The 23,796-nt window shown below is 43.1% G+C and overlaps 1 protein-coding gene across 2 annotated transcripts in view; it reads left to right on the top strand.

The window, feature by feature from the left end:
• Nucleotides 1-18,469, top strand: part of LOC119029982 (inactive tyrosine-protein kinase PRAG1) — a 30,547-nt gene extending 12,078 nt beyond the window's left edge. For both annotated transcript variants that reach the window (XM_037117265.1, XM_037117264.1), the window contains exons 2-6: nt 1,076-1,420; nt 1,509-3,214; nt 10,979-11,124; nt 12,814-13,580; nt 15,841-18,469. In XM_037117265.1, the coding sequence (XP_036973160.1) occupies nt 1,151-1,420; nt 1,509-3,214; nt 10,979-11,124; nt 12,814-13,580; nt 15,841-16,995 (4,044 nt within the window). In that variant the 5' untranslated portion in view covers nt 1,076-1,150 and the 3' untranslated portion in view covers nt 16,996-18,469. The remainder of the gene's footprint in view (nt 1-1,075; nt 1,421-1,508; nt 3,215-10,978; nt 11,125-12,813; nt 13,581-15,840) is intronic.
• Nucleotides 18,470-23,796: the final 5,327 nt, after the last annotated feature.

The raw sequence follows: 23,796 nt of genomic DNA, 5'->3' as shown, positions 1-23,796 counted from the left end.
AGTCTAGATGGTAGGCTAATGCTGCTCTGTGTCATCCTATCGCCTTGTTGAGAGGCAATTAAAGTTGTGTAAAGAACATAAAGAGGGACACCCAGATGCAAGGCAACAAATGATCTCTGTGAAATGGTGTTGATCCTCTCACTGTCAGGCCAGTTAAACAGGACACACAGGGGGAGAGGAAGGAGGTGTATGTGTGTGTTTGGGTTTGTTTTTGAGAAAAGGAGGACACACACATGTGTAGTGGGAGGTTTGTGTGTGTGTGCGTGTGTATGTGTGTGGAAGGGGGAAGGGAGGTTGTCGTGGGTGTGAGATTCACCCTGGTGAGACTTGCGCCTTTAGACATTCCTGGCATTCCGACCTCCAGGATGCTTGAGGCTCCTCCGTCTTCTTCTAGCATGTCGGGGGCTGCAGAATGACTCCAGAGGGCTTTTATGTTGCGAGGCTCACACCGGCAGGCCCTTTGGTTGACCAGAAACCACATACCCTCTAATTTAGGAGGCCATGGGAACAAGTAGCACAGCAGACAGCAGGTCGTCTTAAGTTACATCCGTGGATGACAGTTAAATCCTAAAGGAGGTCCTCAATGAGCTTAGACACACTTGTCAGCCTGGACTCACTCATCACTTTCTTAACACGTTCGAGTTGTGGGCATTTCAACTTCAGAATATTAGAGATGCACTAATCCAACCTTTCTCCTCAATGCTTAAACTCACTGTATCAAATACTTTCATGATTACCCAATTGACTGATTGGTCTATGAAAAGTTTGTTAAAATTGTGAAAAATGTCGAGCTGCAATGATTTAACAGTTGTCAACTATTACACACACCGCCAACTATTATGATAAGAGTTGGATGTTCTGAAAACTAGAAAAACTCTATGTGTTCAGGGTGGATGAAGAAATAATACTGAAATGTGATCTTATGTAATGCGAACCCCTTGAAAGACACATGGGATTATGATTATGATACAACCTATGGGCAAAAACATCCTGACCCTTCTAACAATGATTCTCCTTCTTCTTTATCTCTCCTCTACATATAACACCTTGTGATCAACATCTTGTGACGGGCCAGCCATGAGTGTTCATCCTGTATCTGCCAGACCACTCAACAGCCACTTCTGACCAACCCCAATTTAGCAAACCAAAGATGTCAGCGTGCAGCGACTTTGCAGAACACGTGTGGAAACCCGGCTCTTGTAAGAACTGCTTCCACCCGCTTAGTGCTCACCACAAGACTGTCGGCGGCTCGGGTGGCAGCGTGCCAGCCGCTTGTTTGAAGACCAGCCTCGGAGGTGATGAGGAGTCTGGAGTAACTGCACCTTCGCCCTACAGCAAGCCGACCATCGCCGTCAAACCCACTATGATGAGCCTCGACACCAACGAGTCGATGACTGATGTCAACATGAACATTGAGCAGGTGAGTCTCTTTGCTGCAACTAGCCTTAGAGTGTATTACTGTCCCGAATGATCAGCTCTTTAAATGTTGTCTCATTTTCATGTGACAGGAGAACACAAAGAGCCCAGTTGAGCGTTTGGGCCTGAAGAAACTCTTGGACCTGTCGTCACTGTACATCGACAGCAACGGCTGCAACAAGGCTCATAGAGAGGCGGTTCTCCAGAGTCCTGAAACCAAGATGGACTACAACAACTGTTTCTCTCTAGCTTCCTTATCCCCAAACATCCTGCCTAAAGACTCCATGATCATCAGTAATATCTTCGTCACCCAGGAGGAGGGTAGAGGTTCTCAGAGCTTGAAGAAGAATGCCAATGGAGACACTTGCAGGCAGCAGAATACGACCCCCACAAAAACCAAGAGCACTTATAACGGAATTGGTGTAACAACAAGGGAAAACTGTCAGGATCCCCATCAGGCATCTGTGGATATACCCTTTTCTGTGGATATTGTCCCCTCCAGTACTCCTACGGTTCATAGCAATGGTACTACAGTTACAAAAACAGCCAGCACTTCCCCCACCACAGCCCTAAGCATGGACACAACTAGCCACAATCCACCACCATCCCTCCACTCTTCTCCTGTCCTGTCCAAGCAGACCAGCCTGTCGGACTCCTCTTGTTCTTATCGTAGTAGTACAGATTCTCTCCCTGGGGCAGAGGGGTCAGGAGGAAAACAAGTGAGGTCAGGAAGCCCCCAAAGCCCACCAGGTCCGAACTCTCCAAATGGACAACAAGACTCAGAACCAATTTATGCAGAGAGCACAAAGAAGAAGCGCAGGCCGCAAGGAAATGGGGTACAATCCAATCCTGAGTCCCCAAACCAGACTAAGAACTCGCCAACTGAGCCTGAGCTTTCGGGAGAGACTCAACGGGCCACCATCACGATAATGGCCGCTCACACGGAGGAGAACAACAGGACTTTCTACCTGAGCAGTCCGGACTCAGCCATCAGCACTCAATGCCACTTCAGCCCCACAGCACGTAAAGACCCCAGCAGCCCGGCCTTCCGCTGGCCCAGTCCCAGCCACAGTGCACCTTCGTTGGTCACTGAAGTCAACCACGCCCCAACCCTCTACCCCAAGCCTCAGTCCAGCCCACCCATTCCCCCGAAAAGGACCACCCGTTCACCCAAACTGGGCACCTCTAGCCTCTCACCGTCCATGTCATCTCCAGTCCCTCTTACTGATCTGCCCAGACTTGGCACCTCCAGCCTCTCACCATCCATCTCATCTCCCGTCCCTCTCCCTGAACTGCCCATGCTTTTCCTCATTTCTGCTAGAGAGGGCCACTTCAAGGTCCCCACAGAGAACCACACCTCGGCAGCATCCGACCGCTGGCACAAGCCCCACCACCACAGTTCTGGTTGGAACTGCCGCATCGAGGAAGAAGAGGAAGAGGAGGAGAGAGAGCGGAAAGAGGGAGAGAAGAAGAAACTGGCCACAAACCAGGGGACAACCTCTCGGGCGAATGGCCTTGTCAATGGTGCCGCTGTCTGGAAGGAGGCCAGGGACGGCAAGGCCCACAGCAGCCCCCCTCCAATGACAGAGCCAGGCACGGCCCCCCCTACAGCCCCTAACAATGGTGCCTGTCAGGGGGAGAGTGAGGGTACCGCTGCAGAGGAGGAGGGAAAGCAGAACGGGAGCATGCCGGCCAGGCAACCGTTGCATGGCGGCTCATCAGAGCTGCTGGCAGCTGGGAAGGGAGCTGCCAACAATGAACCAAATCCACCACCTCCCCCACCTAAGAAACTGCACAGGTAAGATGAACAAAGAACTTTTTGTTTTGCATCTACATAATTTTTAACCCTCAGATAGGACAGAATCAGGGTAGGACCATATATGATGGATGTCATTGGTTACTTAGGAATCTTTTTTAAGTTTATTATGTTGTTTTTGTCTTTTTTATTTTCATTTGTAATTGAAGGGAAAGTGCATTAACTTAAAAGTAATTGGATCAGACGTAGCAAGCAGCTAATCACTGTCATCTATTGTCCCTGGGCAGGTAAACAGTGAAATGTCAGGCTAAGGTTTAGCAGGAGTTTAAGGTCATAACATTGCTTACTCAATCTAATTAATGATAAATCCTCAAGATATTATTCAGGTTTACAGCATGAAGCAAAAAAAATGAGCAGTTCTTAAAGCTGTGACCATCACATGACAAGAATTTTCTCCAGATAATGCACCATATTTTTTAGCTTCATCTGTGAGGATGGAAGTAAAGTTTTCTGTATTTTATGCCTTCTTGTTTTAATTTGTTTAGTGCAGCTAAGAAAATCTGGTGGTGCAGAATCTTTAACAAATTACCCTAAAAACCTATAAATGTATGATTATACTCTTCATGCCAATGCACATTAAATACAGCAGCTATCTCGTGGAAGCCTTGGTCTTAAATATTGTTTTACGTAAGGCAGCTGTGTGAAATAAAAAGTCTAACAGAGGTTTAATTACACACTAGCACACTATACACTCGCTGTAAGATGAATGCTATGCATTTATCAAACTTGAGCTGCCCATTATAGCAAACATTTGCGTGCCTGTCCTTAAGTCGCTACCTGAGTCTTGCATTAGAATTAATGGGACTGTAATTCAGCCACGAGACTGCAGATTCATTATATTCCATAATTTAACACTTACAACATGCACTTAGTCTAAATGCATAAATGCCTTCTGCTCTCTAATGGGAGGGTAAATCTATTTATAGAATTGCTTATGGGATACATTGCCTGTGACTGTACATGTATCTTACTGCAGTCATCTGTGTGAATCTTATTGTGCCTTCTCCTTTCATAACATCATTATTCAGCCTTGAATCAGCCTCCATTCGAGCGCCTTGTGATCATTCAAACTGTCTGGCCAGATTCCTCAATGCACGCCTTGTTCTATTCACACCAGTAATGTGACTTTTTCAATTCTAATTAACACACTAAATGGGTCTGTTAAATAGTCCCCTGCTGTGTCACGTTGCTGTAACTTTGTTTTGGCTGCAGCACAATGAAGAGCTGTTAAAAAAAAAACAAGACTTCTTCCATTGATATTGTCATACAGGGACAAATACGTCATTAGCTTTGGGCAAAAAAATATCATATTTGTGCTGTTGGAATGATTCTGCTCACGTGTTGCTTATTTTAAGGCTTTGTGATTGTGCAGTTTTCCATCACTCTCAACATATGCAGAATCATTCTCAAGGCTTGGATTGTTGTGACCTACTCAACAGACAGCTCGTAGCCATTTATTATCTGTAACATTTGCACCCATGCTTTAACCTGAGTCTGCATGAGGCTAAGAATACACTCCGCTGTCTGAGTCAGCTCCCCAAAGCAGAGAAGAGACCTTGTGTGTTGCAGTTATTAGAGCATCAAATGATCTCCTCAAAATAAACTTAGCATTGTCTGTGGTGGCACAGTAAGGTGCAGCTTCCTCAAAAGAAACAGATGTTTTCCCATCTTGAGCTGCTAGAGTCAGCAAAAAGCTGAGTGGGACTGTTTTTACGGTCTGAAACAGATTGCTGATCACATTTCAAGGGCCCGTTATGTTTGCGGTAATTCTAGCAAGGATACATCTCTCCTGTTATGACATTGCCGACATTCTGGGCTGATAAAAATACGCCTTGTTGAGACACATGTGGGAACATGCCTCGAGCCAGCCAGAGACAGTCGCGGTGTTTATGAGCAGGTTTAGTGTGTTTTTAATCAACAAGTGTCCCTGGTCACCAGACATGCACTGGATGGAAACTTGAATGGCTAAGTGCCAAAGTGAATCTAAGTTTTGTCTGCAAAGCAACTGAAACTTACTGAAATTACTGATTAATTTGCCAATTGTTTTCTTGATCGATCAGTTCGGATCAGTTGGTCTAAATAGTAAAAATAAGTTTCATGATGTCTTTAAATATCTTGTTTTGTCAGTTTAAATTCCAAAGATCAGTCAGTTTAGAAGGATACAAAATAGAAAAATCTCAATGTTTCAGAGGCTGAAATTTACCAATTGATAAGTTTGAGATTGTTATTCTGTCAATACACTTATCATTGCTGCTCTCCAAAACTCCTTGAAGAGATGGATTTCTAACATAAAACGGAATCTTGTGTGTGGCATTAATGGAAAGATACGTGAACATGCACCCTGTGAAGCAGCTTTTTGATGTGTTGAATCATTTAAAAGCAACAGATGGTTTAAAAAAATCGGCCTCTCGGAGCCTTTGATCGCTGCTGAAAACACCAAATTTTCCTCTTTTATTCCTAGTAACACATCAGTCTACATCATGTGGTAGGTCAGCACAAGGTGTGTGTGTGTGTGTGTGTGTGTGTGTGTGTTTGCGACTGAGCACTCTTTAACTGGGTAGGCGTGTCAGCTGAGTGAAGGCTGCCAAAGGCGGGGGTGAACATATTGTTGCCCCCGGCAACTCCCAAACTGTCCCCACACTGGCAGTTGGTAGCCACCAATAGAAGCAGAATTTATAGATCAGCCACGTGGATTTAAGTCCACAGAGTTAGACGTGGGTCTGAATTGCCTTTTGCTCTGTAAACTATCGTTCCAAGACGCGCTGCCCCTCCCTCCACAGATCCATCCTGGTCCTCTCTGTGCAGCAGAGCAGATAGCATCTTGTTGCTGCCTGACGCCGCTCTAAAGTGAACCACCAGGTCAATGAGTGAATGCTATATATGAGATATGGGTGCTTATATTTTGTGCATCTGCAGAGAGAGACTTTAAATACACGTATGACTCGTGTGGAGCCAGGCTTGTGTTACTACACATGGCGGGGCTTTAGAGAGCCACAGGTCTGATCCAGGGGGCACTTTGCGCCCGTCAGCCCAACAAGGACCTTTGCCTCTCCAGCATGAGGTAGGAACCAGATGGCATCTTTTTTTTTTTACATGTGTCCTCAGTATGACTATCATTAAGGCTCGTGAAGGGGATGTGGCGATGTTCTTGTTGACGCAGGAAAGTTTGACTGTGTTTCAAGAAGATCGTAATAAAGCACAGAGCCTTCAGAGGATAGAACAGGCCTCTGCTTGTTTTCGCACCTCTGTCAGGAGCTCAGTCATCAAAATGCAGAAGTGGCTTTGAGTTGCACAGATGACGAGCGGCATGTGGTCAAAACCTTGCTCATTCTTTGTTTCCTCCCTCTTTCACACTGTGTCCCTTTATCTTCTTCTAATCTCTTCTAAAACCTCTTCATCGAGATTTGGTGAGATTATTCTTTTATATGAGTCCATTCTGTTTGTGAAATTAAAACTGGTATTAAGGAGACGAACTGACGTGAAATGACTTTATGTGATGTGGTGCAAACAAGCGAAAGTGGGTTGTAATGAATAACGGAGGGCTGACAGAGAATACGAGAAGAACAGAAGGCCGGAGCAGTTTGCCAAAGATAAGAAGGATTGGTGTCAAACATTAATGGATCTTTGTCTGTAAGACATGGTTTATGCGGCTGTAAAGCCATGGTTACTATCCTGCAGTCGCTGGAGGGGAACAGTGCATGTTATTCTTCTCTGAACTATGTTGTGACACACAAAGGTTGCACACCTAAGATTTGAATATTCTCTCTCTTATCTTAAACTTCACATTGTAAGCTTTTAAAGGCTGTGTTTGTTGCATGTCTGTTGTAGCAGATTGCGTCACATTGTTCAGGTGTTCATGAGTCAACCTGCCTCTCTGCCAAACTCCACCTCATTTTAACAAAACCCCGAATTATGTGTCAGCTTTAATGCGTTGGGTGTGATCCAGTTACAGTATTAGATTTCATCTTTCCTGATGTTTCACAAAGGGCGCGACTTTTGAAAGCGAACGTATGGTTGTATGTGAGCAAGCCGACAAACATACAGTACTTTTAGATGTCGTGATTTGTGTATTTATAAGTGAGAAGGCCCTAAATAAGTCAGGAAGTGAAACGGTTGTGTGAATCTGATCCACAACAACAATAACAACAACAACAACACTGCAGCAAAGCCAGACTCTCATCTTACACTGTCACACTGCTATCTGTAGCTAGTTAGCTGTAACCTCAGTCTGATCCCTTTTTAAAAGCTCCTCCAGCTCCTCTCACACAGCTTTATTAATACCACACACATGTCAGGGCAGCTTGTGTGTCAGCGGATCCGGTGCGTTTGTGGCATGATTGTTTACATTCTAAGTCTGGGCTGCTGTCGTTGTCGGACTGATTGCGGGAGACACATAACGGTTCATCAGGTTATCTAATGTGGACTTTTTTTTGTTTTAGCAAAGGACGAGATGATATCTGTGAGATAAGGAGGCAAGTATTAATAGATGTTTAGGCTGAAACAGGGAATTCCAAGTGAGATAAAATCCTGATGAATGGTGCTGTTTTGACAGAATGACGACATGAGATATAAAATACTGTGTTGTTTTCGGAAATTTGCATTCAGTACAATAACCCTAACCTAACTCTAATATATTTTAAAACAGACGGCATCCAGTCATAGATAACCACTTCTTGTGGTGCCAAAATGAATTGGCAATAGATTTTTGATTGCAGTTTAACTATTTTAAATAGATTCAGTCCTCTTTAAAGCAAAACATTTCAAAGCATTTAATGGTGCCAGTTTCTCAAACATGAAAATATGCTGCCAATAAACTGGATATTTTGGGGTTTTTAACTGTTATTTAGACAACAACAGTCATTTGGAGATATCACCTGAGCTCTTGGAAATCGTGGGATGCCTTTTTCATCTTTTCAGACATTTAATAGACCAACAATCAGCTTTATTTTGAAAGACAGCTAAGGTGATTCATTAATCATAAAATAATTGGCATATCAATGAGTAATTAATCAAAATAAATGGCTTGTTGCAGCCCTAATTTGATTGATTTAAATAATTAAAGTAAAAATGTAAAACACTTTACGTTGCCAGCCTCGCAAACATTAGAATACCGTCCCAATAAACTGAAAAGTTTTGTGTTGAGCTGCTATCTCGACAAAAATAATAATTTGGAGATGTCGCCTTCATCAGTTGATAATGAAAGTACTTGCTAATGAGGATGTGACAAGTATCAATAGTTTAATCAATACTATATGTTTAAACCAATATGATAACTGCATTTTGATAGTATTGAAAGTACCAAAGCTGTAAAAAAAAATAGATCTATTATCAGATTTTCAACCCAGAGCTGCACAGATATTGATGATATTACATAATTAATTAATTGTGGTATGTGAAAGGTCTCAAGTGCGATTTTATTTTTTTGTACTAGTTTAGCATTGATTCAAAGTTTAAAATTCTGTTCTCATCACAATCGTACTTGTTAGCTGAAACCCCCAAACGATAATATATCCTCACCGCGGTCCTAATCAGAGTCAAGGTCTTTCTTGCGTGCCCTTGCTCAGAAGGCTCATTCATCCATGCACATCCTCCCACAGGACATCAGCATTGACGTTCTTTCACCGACGGAAAATCTCGTGTTGTGGATACAAATCGGAGAGAGAGATCTGGAGTGAGACATGTACAGGCGCACACACAGAGCACATGGACTCATAATCCCTGCACCCATTACCATTTCTCCCTCTGCCTCAGCATTCCCACTGCCTTTCATCACTGCTCTTTTGTCTGTAAAACGATAGCGGATCCTTTAGCTAACTGCCCAGAGAGAATACCTCACCCTTTGTCTCCCTCCTGTACTCCTCTCCTTTTCTCCTCCTCATCTGTTTGTTCCACTGATTTATGGTGGAATTGAAGTCGGGAGGCCGGCAGATAAATGGATAGAGAGGAGTCATTTTGTGATAGAAGAGAGGAAAGAGAGATGAGGAGATGGGGCTGGACGCTGCTTCCCTGAGCCATTAGTGGGTATAATGAGACATGTGAGCGGCTGTCACTCAATCTAATTGGTCACCTTGATTAGTAAGTCTCCTCATGCACAGTTTTCATTGGAATTATAAGTGGCCATCGCGATAGTCTGGCAGCCCAAACGTGAGGAATGCAGAGCTTCTTTCTAGCAAATAAAAAAAATGAAATAATCTCGCAGCCTTTCTCTTACAAGACGAAAAGGGAATTCATAAGCAGCACGTCGCACCTTCGCTCAAATCGGCACACGACAGGTTTTTTTTTGCTGCTACAGCTTTTTTGAGATATCTTTGTGGTCTTTCATGCCTTTTTATTTATAGCCCGTGGTTGAGAGATGACAGGAAACGAGATGAGAGAGAGAGAGGAAATGACATGCAACAAAGGTCCCTAGCTGGATGCAAACAGAAGAGCTACTACTCTCACTACTTCTGCTCTGTGTGTTATGTTATATAGGCTAAGCATGACAAAATAGGATTACAGTCAAACAAGAAGTAAACGCTTTGTATCTCACCAGGAGATGTATTTGTTGCCTCCTGCTCGTGGTCCCATTCCACTCACTTTCAGGCAGATTAATGTGTATTTAAATGAGAACTTCACAGATTTAGCACTTCTACATCACTCTGTGAGTCGTGATGGATGGTCTAAAAGAAACAATTTCCCACAATGCAACTCGACTGCTAACCGGTTTAGAATTAGGGTTACATCAACTCCAACTGTAACTTTGTGTTCACGTTCCTGATGGTCCCATTTTCCGTGTTGGGAAGTTTTCTTTCAACTTTGGTGTGTTCAGAAGCTTTTAAGTCCAAATGTGGAAACGTCATGGAAGATGTGTGGTAGTTTATTGTCCAGAGCATTTAAACAACATGCCGATTGCTTTTTTTATATTACAAAGTGATTTTTGTCTCACACTTGTTACTACACTAGACAATTCCCTAAAACCAATAAAAAATGAAATGAAATAAAGCTAATACCATGTTAAATTACATGTGAGCAAAAACAGGGGTAGGGTAGTTGGGGTTTATATCGTGATTATATAGTTATCAGGCATTCTTTTGGCCACAGTAACATGTAATGAGAATCACATTTTGTGACAGCCCCTTCATTTTTGATGACTTGCCTGAGTTGTTGTTCTTCAACTTGAGGTAATTTTGTGATATACCAACACATGAATGCACCACGAAATTGGAGTTTCCCTTTTAAAGCTACTAACTCAAAGGAATATTGGGAAATGTCAGGAGATCCGATATGCCTCTATCCTGTAAATGCTGCTTTTTGCCATAGTCTCACTATAAGTGTTGGATGTGACAACTGATGTACTGATATAGTCGAGGTACTTAACTGTCTTAAAGAATATATTGGCTCAGCAAAAAGCTGCTGTGTCTGTTAAACTCCTAACAAAGCCATAAGATGATTTTTTTTTTATTGTTTTTAGTCAGGCTGGTTTGTTGCAGTCATAAATCTACACTGAATCAAGAACTGTTCCTCTCTAACGAGGAAGTAAAACCACTCATGACGGTACACGTTCGTCATTCGAATGACAAATTCGTTAGTAATACATATTGCAGATAAGAAAGTGTGAAGGGGAAGTTGTGTGTTGAAAAAAATAATCTATTTCTGAAGAAAACCTGCAGAGCACACACACAAACAATAGCTTGAATGCATGTTTGTTCATTCTTCTCCGTCCCGTCATATTCACTCACCTTATCTGTGTTGTTGTCTCCGTCACAGAGTGTGCGGTAAGATGAGTGGCAGCAACATGGAGCTGGACCGCTGCAGCCAACAAGGGTCATTAGAGAGCTCCACTTCATCTCTGCGGGGCCTGGGCAGTGTCAGCCTACCCACCGCCTCCACTGACAACCTGTCGTCTGACACCGGTAGGAACCATTCACACTCAGATTTTTGGCTGGTTTAAGGGGGTTTATTTACACTGAGTGGTGCAGATCCATTTGGTCCAAAAGAGAAATGCACAGAGAGCTGAAGGATCAGATCGGTCAGATACAGTTTGTGATCCAGGCAGGAGTTGGAGATGTTTCAGCATGTGAGGTACTTTTTCCACAGAAGTGTGACTGGGGATGATTTTGATGATATGTGATTGCCTGCATGTTCGAGCCCGTTCAAACCATCGGACAGCGTAACACAAGACGTCAGTTCACACCTACACATTAGAATTATTTAGAGTTCTCTTTCAATAATTGAAGTGTATACAGTGAAACCAGTTGAAACAACAGCTGTTGAATGTTGGCAGTGGAGACACACTGTAGATGAGGAGTAGCCGACAAGCCAGGACAGCGAGACAATGGCAAACTTTTTACATGAAATGGTGCAGCCATTCAATATCGACATTTTAAGAAGGCAAGAACAGGGCCTAAGCTGTCGTGCTGTTCAGAAGTGTTGCATCATGTTAACTATGAAGATGCACTTTGTCCTGAATGAGGAGGAAAGGGAGCTCTGCACAGTTTTATTGCAGCAATCTGTCTGCTTATCTCCCCACTTCCTCTTTCGTAGAGTTTTCATTTTCGTGTCTGAATTCAAGATTTCTACATCGAACCAGAGTGAGTGGCATGTGTCCTTGGTTGTGAAATTGTCATCCTTCACATTTCAGCTTAAAACCTCCGTGGCGCTTACATGCTTGTAATTGCTGTAACTTCCTGGGCAACGTTGTTTGAAGAGATAATTATGGACTCTGATAACGAGGGAAAAAGGGCTTGGCTACATCCTACAGAGTTTTTCTTTACAGTCTTTCCCCCCTCTGCGAAAGCAGTTATTGAAGACTGCGCCGCACAATTATCCCAGTATCTGTCTGCCCTAGTGTAATGTCAAGTTCCAGCTCTAAGTCTTTAATTGACAAATGGATGATAATTGGGTGGAAGATGTTTTGAGTGTCAGCTCGAAGTCTGGATTGTGGAAATTTCCAGCTCTTTTGAGGAAACAAGGTATGTGTTTGAACGAAGGCAGAGCAGTAGGCAGTGACAGACGGGGTGTAGTAAATAAGTCACATTCACGGCTCTGGGGAGGAATATTTAAGGCGGTGAGTACAGTGTGGCTACAGGAAATTAACCTACAAGGACACTGAGGAACAGGAGATATATTGTGTGAATCCAGTGGTCCCTGGTGTCCGTCTTTATCTGTTTAGTGCCTGTTTTCCAAGTCGACGCCTGACAGTTAATTCTACTGAGGGAATAGTCTAGAAGATTTTTTTTGTTCAAGATCAGTTCACTGTCTCGTTTGTCTATTCAATAACAAGCTACTACTGGTAAGCTTAGCATTATGTTATCTTAGCATAAAGACTGGAAAAGAGAGGAAGTGGTTAGCCTGGCTCGGTCAGAAGGTAGCAAAATCTGCTTATGGACACCTCTGAGGCTCACTAATTAACACATTAAAACTGGTCTCTACTACATTTGCTACCTTTGGAATCAGCCATGCTAGCTTCCTTCTGTTTTCCATGCCTTTATGCTATGCTAAGCTAGGCTAAGCTAATGTACCTGGTCACATTGGGCATTTGCTCTCATTTTCTGTAATCAGTCGCCAGATCTCCTAATGCAATTGTTTTCTTTTCTTCTTAGGTTCTCGGGATGCTTCACGGATGTCTTGTTCCTCTCCGTTTCCCAGAAGTCCAGTGGCCTCAGCTCCAGGCTCTCCTCACCCGCCGTCCTCTAACAGCTTGACAAACCAGCCACCTCCTCTCCCAGAGAAAAAAATGGTCAACCGTACTGTGTCGGCTCCAGATGGCACCAATGGGAAACCTTTCGTCCGAGCCTACCCACGCCTCCCGTTCACTGGCTCAGAGAGCAACGTATGTCGACCTGGTGATGCCAGTTCTCGCTCCAGTTTACCGTCCAGCCCTGTTGACCCACGACCCATTTTCTCTTCCAATGAGTCTCTGGAGCGTTGCCATGCTGTGCTAGGCCGATCCTCAAGGTCCCGGACACTGGACGAACCACTGAAGACTCACGGACGTCTGGGTGTCCACTGCCGGAGCAGCGTGACCTGCTCCTCTTCCCCCCAACTCAGCGCACCCTTCTCTGCCTCAGAACCGGGTCTGGCACCAAATCTGGGCTCCAGCCTGCAGCTCCAGACCCTGCTGAGTAACATAGACAGTAGGGAGGGAGTTTACTCTAAACTGGGAGGCCTGTACGCCGAGTCTCTGCGGCGCTTGGCTCTTAAATGTGAGGATCACTTTACTCGCTCCCAGAGGAACCCACTTAGGTTTGAGGAGAGCAACTGGTCTCTGTTCAGGCTGACCTCCAACAAGCCGAGCTGCAACTCAGGAGATGCTGTGTACTACTCTGCTGCCTGTGCCTCAGACCCCAGCAACTCCTACGCTGTGAAGGTAATAAATACTAATACCCTAAAAACTGGGCCAAAATTGACAAGTGTTTTACATAATAAATAATGTTAAATATGTGTTTGTTATAACCACGTTCACCTCCTGGAACACCAAAATTTATATAAGGATAACAAATTCTTTGTGAGTAGTCACTTTGTCAGAAATGCAACAAAAGAGCAGCTGTTCTATTTAGAGTCCGGCCAGACAAGCTCATTTGTTTGTATTAAGATCGCAGTCAATGGAAAAAGTAAATAGTTTTTCACTCAACTGCAGGTCACAAAGTTTAGTTATCATGCAGAGAGCTGGAGGTGTGATGTGGCTGATTCGTCTTGTACCATGAACTCCTGTAGTATTTAAAACTGATCAACTGTCAGAAAATCCCCAAAATGATCATGTCTTCAAAAAACAGTCCAATCCAGGCACCCCGAACAAGAAAAGTATCAAAAATGAGGAAGGAAATATTGAAAAGTTATTATGATAGTGGCTGATTCCTTAAAAGGGCAACATGTTTGGACCATTAGATCTTTATCGGGGCTCCGAATGTGACCTTGTCTCATTGGATAAATGTATTTTTGGATGAACAAATACAGTCAGCATGAACCTCGTTGACAGATATATTGTGTTTCCTTTGACTGGTTCACATTAAAAGCCAACATGCCATTTCGGCACTTTCATTTTGAATGCGCAGCAATAATAATGATACAGCTGGGACGGCGTCAGAAAATTGAAGAGTAAACAGAGAGGTTGATATCAATGGGATCAAATTAAAACCGGTTATATTACACACACATGCATCATCATCGCGTTGGCGGACTCTAAAAAGGGAAAACTAATGTGTAAAGATTTAATCATGTACAATTAAATTCACTGGCTGGCTACTGCTGAAAAAATGCAGACCATAAAATGTGTCAAGTTTTAAATTTTTAACAGGGATTGATATTTGAATCTTATCATTGTTTCATGGATGGCATTTGAACACTGAGTGCAGAAGACAATAAGTAAAGGATTGTAAACTGGATTCTATGTTTAGCTGCTGTGAAGAAGACATGTTTTTTCCTTTTGTTTTTTTTTTTTACAGAGGTTGTTGTCAAGAGAGCAACTTGCGGCTCACTCGTGATCATCTTTACTGCCGTTTAAGAAGCAATTTGCACAGTGGGTGCTGTAAATTGATCTCTTAAGCAGGGATTTGACAGTTTGAGGATAGAATGAGGAGATTAAAGTCGGGCGGTGGTCTTGTTTGTTCTTAGACTACAGATGGGACAGCCTCACGACAGAATAAACCTTCAGGGCATGTAGTGTAAACAACCAGGAAGAAGGGCGGCGGTTCAGCCCCACTGACCTTTTGTCTCAAAGTCATTAGAGTCGCACAAAGCAGCGGCTGTTTGTACAGTAGGTGTTGTGTCACGATGTGGGTGCCCACAGTCTTGCTTAATATCTCTAGGCCCAATTAATCTTTACATTCCAGGAAGGATTTACAGTCAGACAAACCCCTGTTGTCAAGGCCACACACACAACTCAACACACACCACGTAGTATGACACAGTCTTTACAGGGTTGTAATACTAGTGTGCTCTATGAATGTGGATTTTAGTCCTGGTAATCACAAAGAAGAGATTATTTTTATAAGTCTTAGTGCATGCTGGTATTTTTGTTTGAAATCTCTGATGTAAGATTTTATTCTGAGATGTCTGTCATTCCTTTGTGAACTGAGAGATTGTAGTAGTTTACTTAAACGTATTTAAAGAGGCACCATGTAGTGTTTTTTGTTTTTTTTTCTTTATTTTTAATAACTGAATAAACAAGCTGTTCCCAGAACACTGTTCAAAGCTAGAACTAGGTCATGGCCAAATATGAACAAAGTACAGCAGAATGAACTTGTGTTGTCCTTGTGAAGAGAGTTTGTTTATTAACTTGTTTAGGCATAAAATAAATCAGTGAATGAATTAAAATTTCTTCCCCAGAACTACATAGTGCACCTCTAAACAGTCTTGGCATCAACAGGTCGACTAAAAGCTTAAAGACACTGTTTTTTTAAAAAAAGCTTTCCATTGAGGATTTTGTTTAAACCTGCATGAAAGATGTTCATTTCACTTGAATGAGAGCAGGAACTGAATTGGCGTTGACCTTGAAACCTCACTAACAAGAATTCCTTTCTTATGTTTCTTGGCTCCGCTCCCTTCCCCGTCTGTGTGGAATTCCTCTCGCTCCCCCACCCTCTCCCTCTTTTCATCCTCTCCTCCCACTGTCCTTTGTGTTTCTCCAGATCTGTAAGAGTCCATCCATGGAGGCGAAGCAGGGCCACCTCTACAGTCTGTCGGTGCAGCAGAGCATGCCTCCCCACTTCAACCTCCAGCAGGACTGCGGCCACTTTCTCGCTTGCGTCCCTCAGAGCATGTTGCCGTCTGATGAGGTCTCTCTGCCCACCACGCCTGCCTCGTCGCAACCTCAGCCATCCAAGTCTACGCCTGACCAGCAGACAGAACGAGAGCGAGTGGTGGTCATCACCTCGGAGATCCCTCAGCAGACAGCGTCCGACTTCGTGCGGGAGTGGGGCGCGTTTCATAAAAGTCAGCCAGAGGTCTACGAGCGTCGTGTCTGTTTCCTTCTCCTGCAGCTCTGCAATGGCCTGGAGCACTTGAAGGAGCATGGGGTCACGCACCGCGACCTCTGCCTCGAAAACCTGTTGTTGGTGCCCCACCTCCGCAGACCCTCCCAGTTCCCCCAGCAGACCGCCACTGACACCAGTAACGGTTCGAGTGGTATAGACATTCAGCGGCACCTTCCCCGCCTCCTTATCAGCAACTTTGCCAAGGCCAAGCGTCGCTCCTCCGAGGACGCCGCCTCAACCACTGTGGATCCTCGCATCAAGCGTGACCACGCGAGACTGGCGCCTGAGATTCTCTCAGCGGCCCAGTACCGCAAATTTGATGAATTCCAGACAGGCATCTTGATCTATGAGCTCCTCCATCAGCCCAACCCATTCGAGGTGAGTCCAGCTCTGAAGGAGCAGGACTACCGCTGTGAGGACTTGCCTCCAATCCCCTCCGTCTCCCTTTACTCAGCCGGCCTCCACAGGCTGGCCCAGCTGCTGCTCCAGCCCGACCCCATCAAACGCATCCACATCCAGGAGGCCAAGCGCATACTGCAGAGCCTCCTCTGGGGCCCGCGGAAGGACCTGATGGAGCAGCAGTGGGAAAGACATGGACAAGGGGGAGGCTTTGTCGGTGGATCCCGACACGAGGGCCTCCTCAACTGGCTGGATGTGAAACGAGCCCTGCTGATGATGAAGTTCGCCGAACGTTCGCTGGAGCCCGAGAGGAACGCGGAGCTGGAGGACTGGCTGTGCTGTCAGTACTTTTCCTCGGCTCACCCTCTGTCTCTCTGCCACACTGCTGAACTACTTTACTCGCTAAAGTGACGGCTCACTTTTAGAGTTAAAAAAATATGTGTGAGTGGAGCCAAAGTAACGCGTGAAAGTGTGTATGTGAAAGACCGATAGAGTCGAGACACTATGGATGGGTCCGGACAGTGAGATCCTTCGGAGATACTGTGAACTTTACCCACCTGTTTGCGCTACTGCTACATGCATGAGAGCCACGCATCAAGCAAGCCGTCCACTGTCAGTATCCTGCTACTGACTGTCATCCTCGCAAAAGAAATAACCTGTGAGAATTCAGCTGTTTCTAGATGTCCTTGAACAACTCACAGACTAGAATCACTCCGTTTAAAAAAAAAAAAAAGGAAGAATATGGACAATATTCATAATCCTATAATACACTTACCAAAGTTTCATGTTGACACTGTATTGTGTGTATTTATTGAATATTAATTAAGACATTTTACCCACTGAGAACAGGCTAATAGTTCATAATCTTAATCTGTGTCAGACAGCTGTGCAGAGAAAATGCTGTGTTGTATCTACATCGATGTGCAGCTAACATCCATTTGTCTGAAGAAAAGTATGAGGTCATGAGCAGACTTACACTGTTGCACCATTTTTCCGCCATGTTTGTTTCATTGGCACATAGTGCTGTACTGTAAACTGTGTAAGCAACATAAATGTAACATTTTAACAGAAAGTGTCAGAAAAATGACTATTTCTCAGTGAATACTGGTTGGAAAGAGCAGGGCAGGCCTCCCAAAGTCTGTTGTGTCACAATCATGCTTAGACGGCATTGCATAATAAAGATTAATCATAAGCCATACTGTCTAACACAACTCATAATTGGACTGGCAAAACAATTGACAACGTTGGCGATTGCTTTTTCACTGATGCCCACTTCTTCCTCATGCTTCCTTTCTACTACATATTTAAATGTTTTGACATTTGTCGCAGTGCCTTTTGTTTTTTGTATATGTTACAGTGACTCGGAAGCCAAATGTAAATACTGCCGATCATTCGTCCTTTTCGTGAAACTGGCCTTTCACAGAATGTCCTAGAAACAATTTTGTAAAGTAATTTGTAAGATGAGCCCAAGCAGGTCTTTAAAAGCCATGAATATGAGCAGCAGTTATAAAATATTTATGATATCATTTGTTGTCCTGTAGTAGTCACTGGAAGTTCTCTGTTTATTTTCATATGTGGATTATCAAGTTGTTTATTTTTTGGCACAGCAGCAGCTGGGCCTGTTTTTTTTTCCCCTCCTGTGTCCCATGTAGGCTGCACAGAAGATGTCAAGTTATGGGTATTTTATCTCCCACAAAGAATTTCCTAATAAGTCCAGAGTAGCAAGAATTTAACAGCCTGCATTAAAGAAGAGAACTGAATTGAAGAGAAAGACAAAATGTGGTCAGAACTCACAACTAATACATGATTGATTTGAATTATTTTGTGTGTGCCTCACCTATTTGCATCTATCAATAAACTGTGCATATATTTTCTCACAGTAAAATCTGTTGTTTTGATCTTTTATTTTTGGATTGGTTCCCTTTTAAAAACCCCATATTATGCCCATTACCAGGTTGTTACTTTAATTCTACTAGAAAATCTGTCCGTTGCTGCAGCACCTCTATTCATCCTCATAGTTATGACATCACAACGTTACAGATGTCTGACACCTTGTTTAAAAGGCACAGTTTCTAAATACGATGCCTTTCTCTGAATTGGATTTTGATACTTTAACATTATTTAAATCATACCTAGATCTGAAAATGAAATAGTACTCTGACTTTGTACAATGTGGTGCCTTTTAGAAATGGTAAGTTACCAGTATTACCAGTTAGCTTTTACTACATGCAAGGAATCCAGCAATCTTTACACATATATGCACAAATTCACTGTCTTTACTAGAGATTTGATATAGCAGAGATGACAGGTAATGAGTACCTGATAGGAGTCTGACCCCCCGGTCTTGTTACAGAGCATTTCTAGGTTGTTATTTCTATGTTCAACATGAGCACGACTGCATGAAAAGCGGCCTAGTCTTTGTTATGTCTCTGAATTTTTTATCTATTTTTCCATCCAAGAATTCCTATTTCTCAAAGTACAGAATGAAGTTAACCTGGTACCTTTTCCCTTTTCTTTCTGCTGTTATTTTTCCAACATAATAGAAGCAGTTTTTCAAGTTGAAAGAAGTATAAACAGGCCCAAAACTAACAGAGGCAGCTGAAAGAGCATCTGCTGAGACAGAGGATGCACTGCACGGATCAACAACAGGTTGTACGTGTTGTGGAATCTCAATTTGAGTTTGGAGCCTCAGGCCAAAACCGACCCCAGACTTTTCCTCCACCTCAATCCCTCCCTGAGCGCTGCCCCTCTCCTCCCCGTCTCCCCCCATGTAGCTTTCTGCTTCACGTTGTTCCGTCAAAACCGCTGGCTGCTCCCTTGTCATAGGTGGAACTATGTTGCTATGGTGTTTTGACCAATGGAATGGCATTTCCAGGAACGCAGTCAGTCTCTGTCTCCCTTTCTCTCTCTCTCTCTCTCACACACACACATACACACACACACACACTTACTTGCCAGATGAAGCAGCCTGTTGAGCAAGAATCCAAATAACCCCCTGGTAACAACATGGCTCCTTTCTTTGTTTGTCAAGTGAACACCGGTCAGCAGGTTGCATACTTTGTCAGAGCAAATATGCATCCCAGCAAACCGTCTTCAGAGCTCAGAAGACAAAAGCAGAGACCACAAACTCAAGCCTCCCACGAATAAACTATGAGTATGGCATATATATAACATATCATTATGATGTAAATGTTGATTTAACAACGCAATGGCTTTAGAATAATTACACCATCTGCATTTAGATTGTTTCACAATAAACCTTGCTTTCAGATGACTATTCTGTCAGCTATCGGGCAAGAAATCTCCTGGGAAAATCAAGGCTGATTGACCTAGCCGGGCTGGCAGCCTGGCACCATTTCCATCTGCTTTCATGCCTCCATTGGAGCTAAATGAATGATTTAACTCGCGTTTTGTCCCGTGTTGTTGATTGTAGCAACTCTGAGGCAAAAATGGAGGCAATCTAGCAGTCTCTTGACCACAGCGCCAACAGTGAACAATACCTCTTGGAAATGCTAGGTGGGGGAAAAGTTTCCACTTTAAAGGTGAGGAGAACTGATCACTTCTCAGATTCTTACTGAAAACATATAGGGGGCAGCATATCGCTAAAGTTAACACTAACTGCTGCTAACTGTAGCTGCCATGAGCTAGTTAGCTCAATTAGCCATGCAGCTAACCTTCCAAACTGGGAGTTCAGAGAAGAGGGGGAGCGTTGTTGTTCCACACTGCTAGCACAGGAGCTTTATACTGGGATGGGTCGGGGCTAGCTGGTTAGCATTCTAACTTCAGTAGATATCTTTGCAACTCAACACAAAGATGTCATAATGTAAGAGCTGTTATTCAAACTCTGCAAATAACTATATTACATTTTTGTTTTTAACTAAATTTCTAACATATCGCACCTTTATGTAAATAATTCTTGAGCACGAAATACAAAGGCACAGCATATATGTATATGAACATATCCTTAAAAAGCTACAATCATGACAACACAGCAAGTTATGCACATTAAGGCACATTGGCTGTGGATGGTGCACAAACTGGCACATGACATCTTTCGTCCACACTCGTGTATTCATCCCATTAAAGGTGTGAATATTTTATGCTCAGTGTTGGCTGGCTCGGCTGGCCCCAAGGAAAGCTTTCGAGAGAAGTTCCCAGGCCAAATTTCCTTTCACGGTGTCATGGCAGAACCAGCAGCTGATCTCACAGTAGCCCAGAGTGCTCCTGCTCTGTCGGTTCAACAGAGCTGTGTATTAGCGTGCGCTCGCTCAGCACTCTGGGGAATATCTCCCACTGAAGGTGAGTGTAGATGTGGGGCAGCTAGGATGTCCCCTGTCTGTGCCCTTGCTTTTGCATTGTTGCATGTTTCGACTTAATGGCCTGTTGGTTCCTTGCTCACCTCTGTTTGCAGCTACTCATTCACTTAACATTGCTGAACTGAAATGGCACGCTTTACTCTTTGGAAGATTCTGTGTTTAGGATATGGGTCACTCCCCAAAACACAGATCAAAACCCTGAAGCCACGGACTATCTCATCAAGACATCTTGCTATGTCACAGCAGAAGAAGCACAGGTGTAAAAAAGCAACATTATAATGGAATCCATTTAGCAGCTTCCCGTTTCAGTATTTAATGCCTAATCGCTCACTATCACACTGTCACGGGACATTTGAACAAAACAGAGCCGTAGTTAATGTTATTAGTAACACCCGTGTCAAAATGTCTGCTATGAAAACGGTGCATTACAAAACACATGGCAGCACTGCTCTCTAGTTAATTAGAACAATTAAAGTGACACGTCATGTGACCCAGCATCACCCGGGACCACGTACCCCCAAACAAGCAGATGATGCACTGTCACAGCTGCAGCTCACTACACGTGCCCTGTTAATGCTGTGCTCTTGGTCGCTCATGCTAATGTTGACCACATTGATTCAAGGATAAACCACAAGGTCTTATCTCAGCAAACAAGAGACAGAGCTGTAGGGAATGATGGAGGTTATCCAGGACAGAGGACTTCACTGTGTGCTCATCTGCTCACCTCTGGGTGGAGGACTTTCAAGTCCCTCGAGCAAAACCTCAGCCCCAGTATGTTGCTGATGATACCGAAGAGCACTGTATAGCACAGCATCCTGCACACCTACTGCACCCCGACACGAAAGTGGAGGCTGTAGGAATGATTACTCCTCATTTCTTAGTCACGGCAAAACCGCCTCACAGATAATCCAGACATCTACAGCTCGTCTTCTAGTCCTTCACAATCCTCGAGCCTTCAAGCGCTTGTCAATACAGCTATCCTGCAGATTTTTTGCCCTTGAATGTGTTCTGTCCCACTTGCACTTCCCCTCACCATGCCGCTTTTGTTGCTCTGCAACAATGAGGTCCATGAATCTTTAATAAAACAGAAGGCTGCCCTACCACTGGCAACAAAAATAATACTCAGATCAATAACCCATGGTATGAAGGGGATCACTGCAGAGGAATAAATCACAGCTACTTAAAAGTGCATAAGGGCCAATCAAACATTTTTTAAGCCAAGGAGCTGATGAAGAGAAGGAGCAGGGACACCCTATTATATACACTGCAAAAAAAAGGTTAAATATTAAATTGAACCAGCAACAACATGCAGGGCAGGCGAGCCTACTGTGCAACATATAAAGTCATTTTCCTTATGACAACCGTGGTTTAGACAAGACGTCAGTCTGTTGCTCAATAAATTACAAAACGATCCTCGTGGCTAAGAAGAATGTCCAAACACTAACACAGATAAATTGTCCAGTATGTCTTAACAGAACATAGTAAGCGGACAAGTTCTGCTTTATGATGTGTACACTGATGTTAGCTTTCTTACATGATTGCACAAGAAATCATCAACGTTGTGTTAATCAAATATTCTTTCAATCAATTTATCTTTGCTCAAAAATGCAAATAGATTAAAAAAAACACACGTTCATTTGTATTTTAAGACACATTTGAATTGAATAAATAAAAAAATGCAATATCACACTATAACTCGGTGGCCTCTCACAGTGACTCTGAGGACACCCTCGGGGCCAAAAAACCCTTTTGAAAACCCAGGTGCAAGTCAATTGTGAGACTCTTAAAGGGTAACGCCACCGATTTTACACATTAAAGCAGACCATTAGTGTGACATCACCAGAGGCAGTTTATCAGATTACATGCAGCTCCCCTCCAGAGCCACTAAAGGCTTTCTACTTCTTTTTCCACACATGCAGCAAGGCCTGTGAAACACATCTTAATTAGACAAATTTGTGGAGTTACCCTTTGAAAGAAACTTGCCAAAATATTTCAGCATATCTCCTAAGAAATGCTTCAGCAATTAATTATAATCGACACTTTGTCCACTCTCAAATTATTCACCTGTGCTTTACCAGAAGAGGAAAACAAATATGATGTACGGGTCACGACACACTTCTTGGCTTATAAAGATGCCATAATTGTAAAAGAATGCTTAACTTTCTGGCATAAAGCAGTCGCAATCTGCATTAAAAATATAATGGCAACAAACTTTTTATGCAATACAATGGAACAGTTCAACAATCCCAATATGTTCCTGCTACAATTCTGACACCTAGTGGCTCAACAGTACAACTACATTCATATCTTAGGTTGATGCAGCATCCTGTCTCCCAACTTCATGTACAGCAGCTCAAATGACGTTTTGATTGTAAATGTAAAACTCATCGCTCAGTAAATACATAAAAAACTAGCAAAACTTCAGTTCAATTTTAAAACATAGCTACCAGAATTTCTCCTCAGTAGTGTAATAAGTAGCCAACAGGTCACATGAAAAAAGTCATTATAGGAGTCTGATATTACATGTTATGAGATGCACATAAGTTACCAAGTTACATATATATTAACGTTTACTGTATTTTGTTGGTTGATCAATAAACTACAAAGCCAATCAGATCCAACATTCAGCAATTTCCCAATTATCAAAAACAGGGTTAATTTAAAAAATCCAACTGGTGATAAAAATATTAAATTCAAAAAGCACTACTTGGACTTTCATGCAGCATCTAGTCTAAAATCTAACTAGTGACTTAAGTTATTCAATGATTGTCATGTAAAAAGTATATTTGCTTTTAAAATGTAGAATAGAAGTATAAATTACCAGAAAAAACACTTGCATTCAAGTACCTCATAATTCTGCTTGAGTAAATTGTGAATATTAATGCACAACAAGAAA

The sequence above is a fragment of the Acanthopagrus latus genome, chromosome 12, assembly GCF_904848185.1.
Source record: "Acanthopagrus latus isolate v.2019 chromosome 12, fAcaLat1.1, whole genome shotgun sequence".
In the NCBI taxonomy this organism is placed as follows: Eukaryota; Metazoa; Chordata; class Actinopteri; order Spariformes; family Sparidae; genus Acanthopagrus; species Acanthopagrus latus.
The sequence above is the reverse complement of the archived record's forward strand: the minus strand, read 5'-3'. Positions and strand labels throughout refer to the sequence as shown.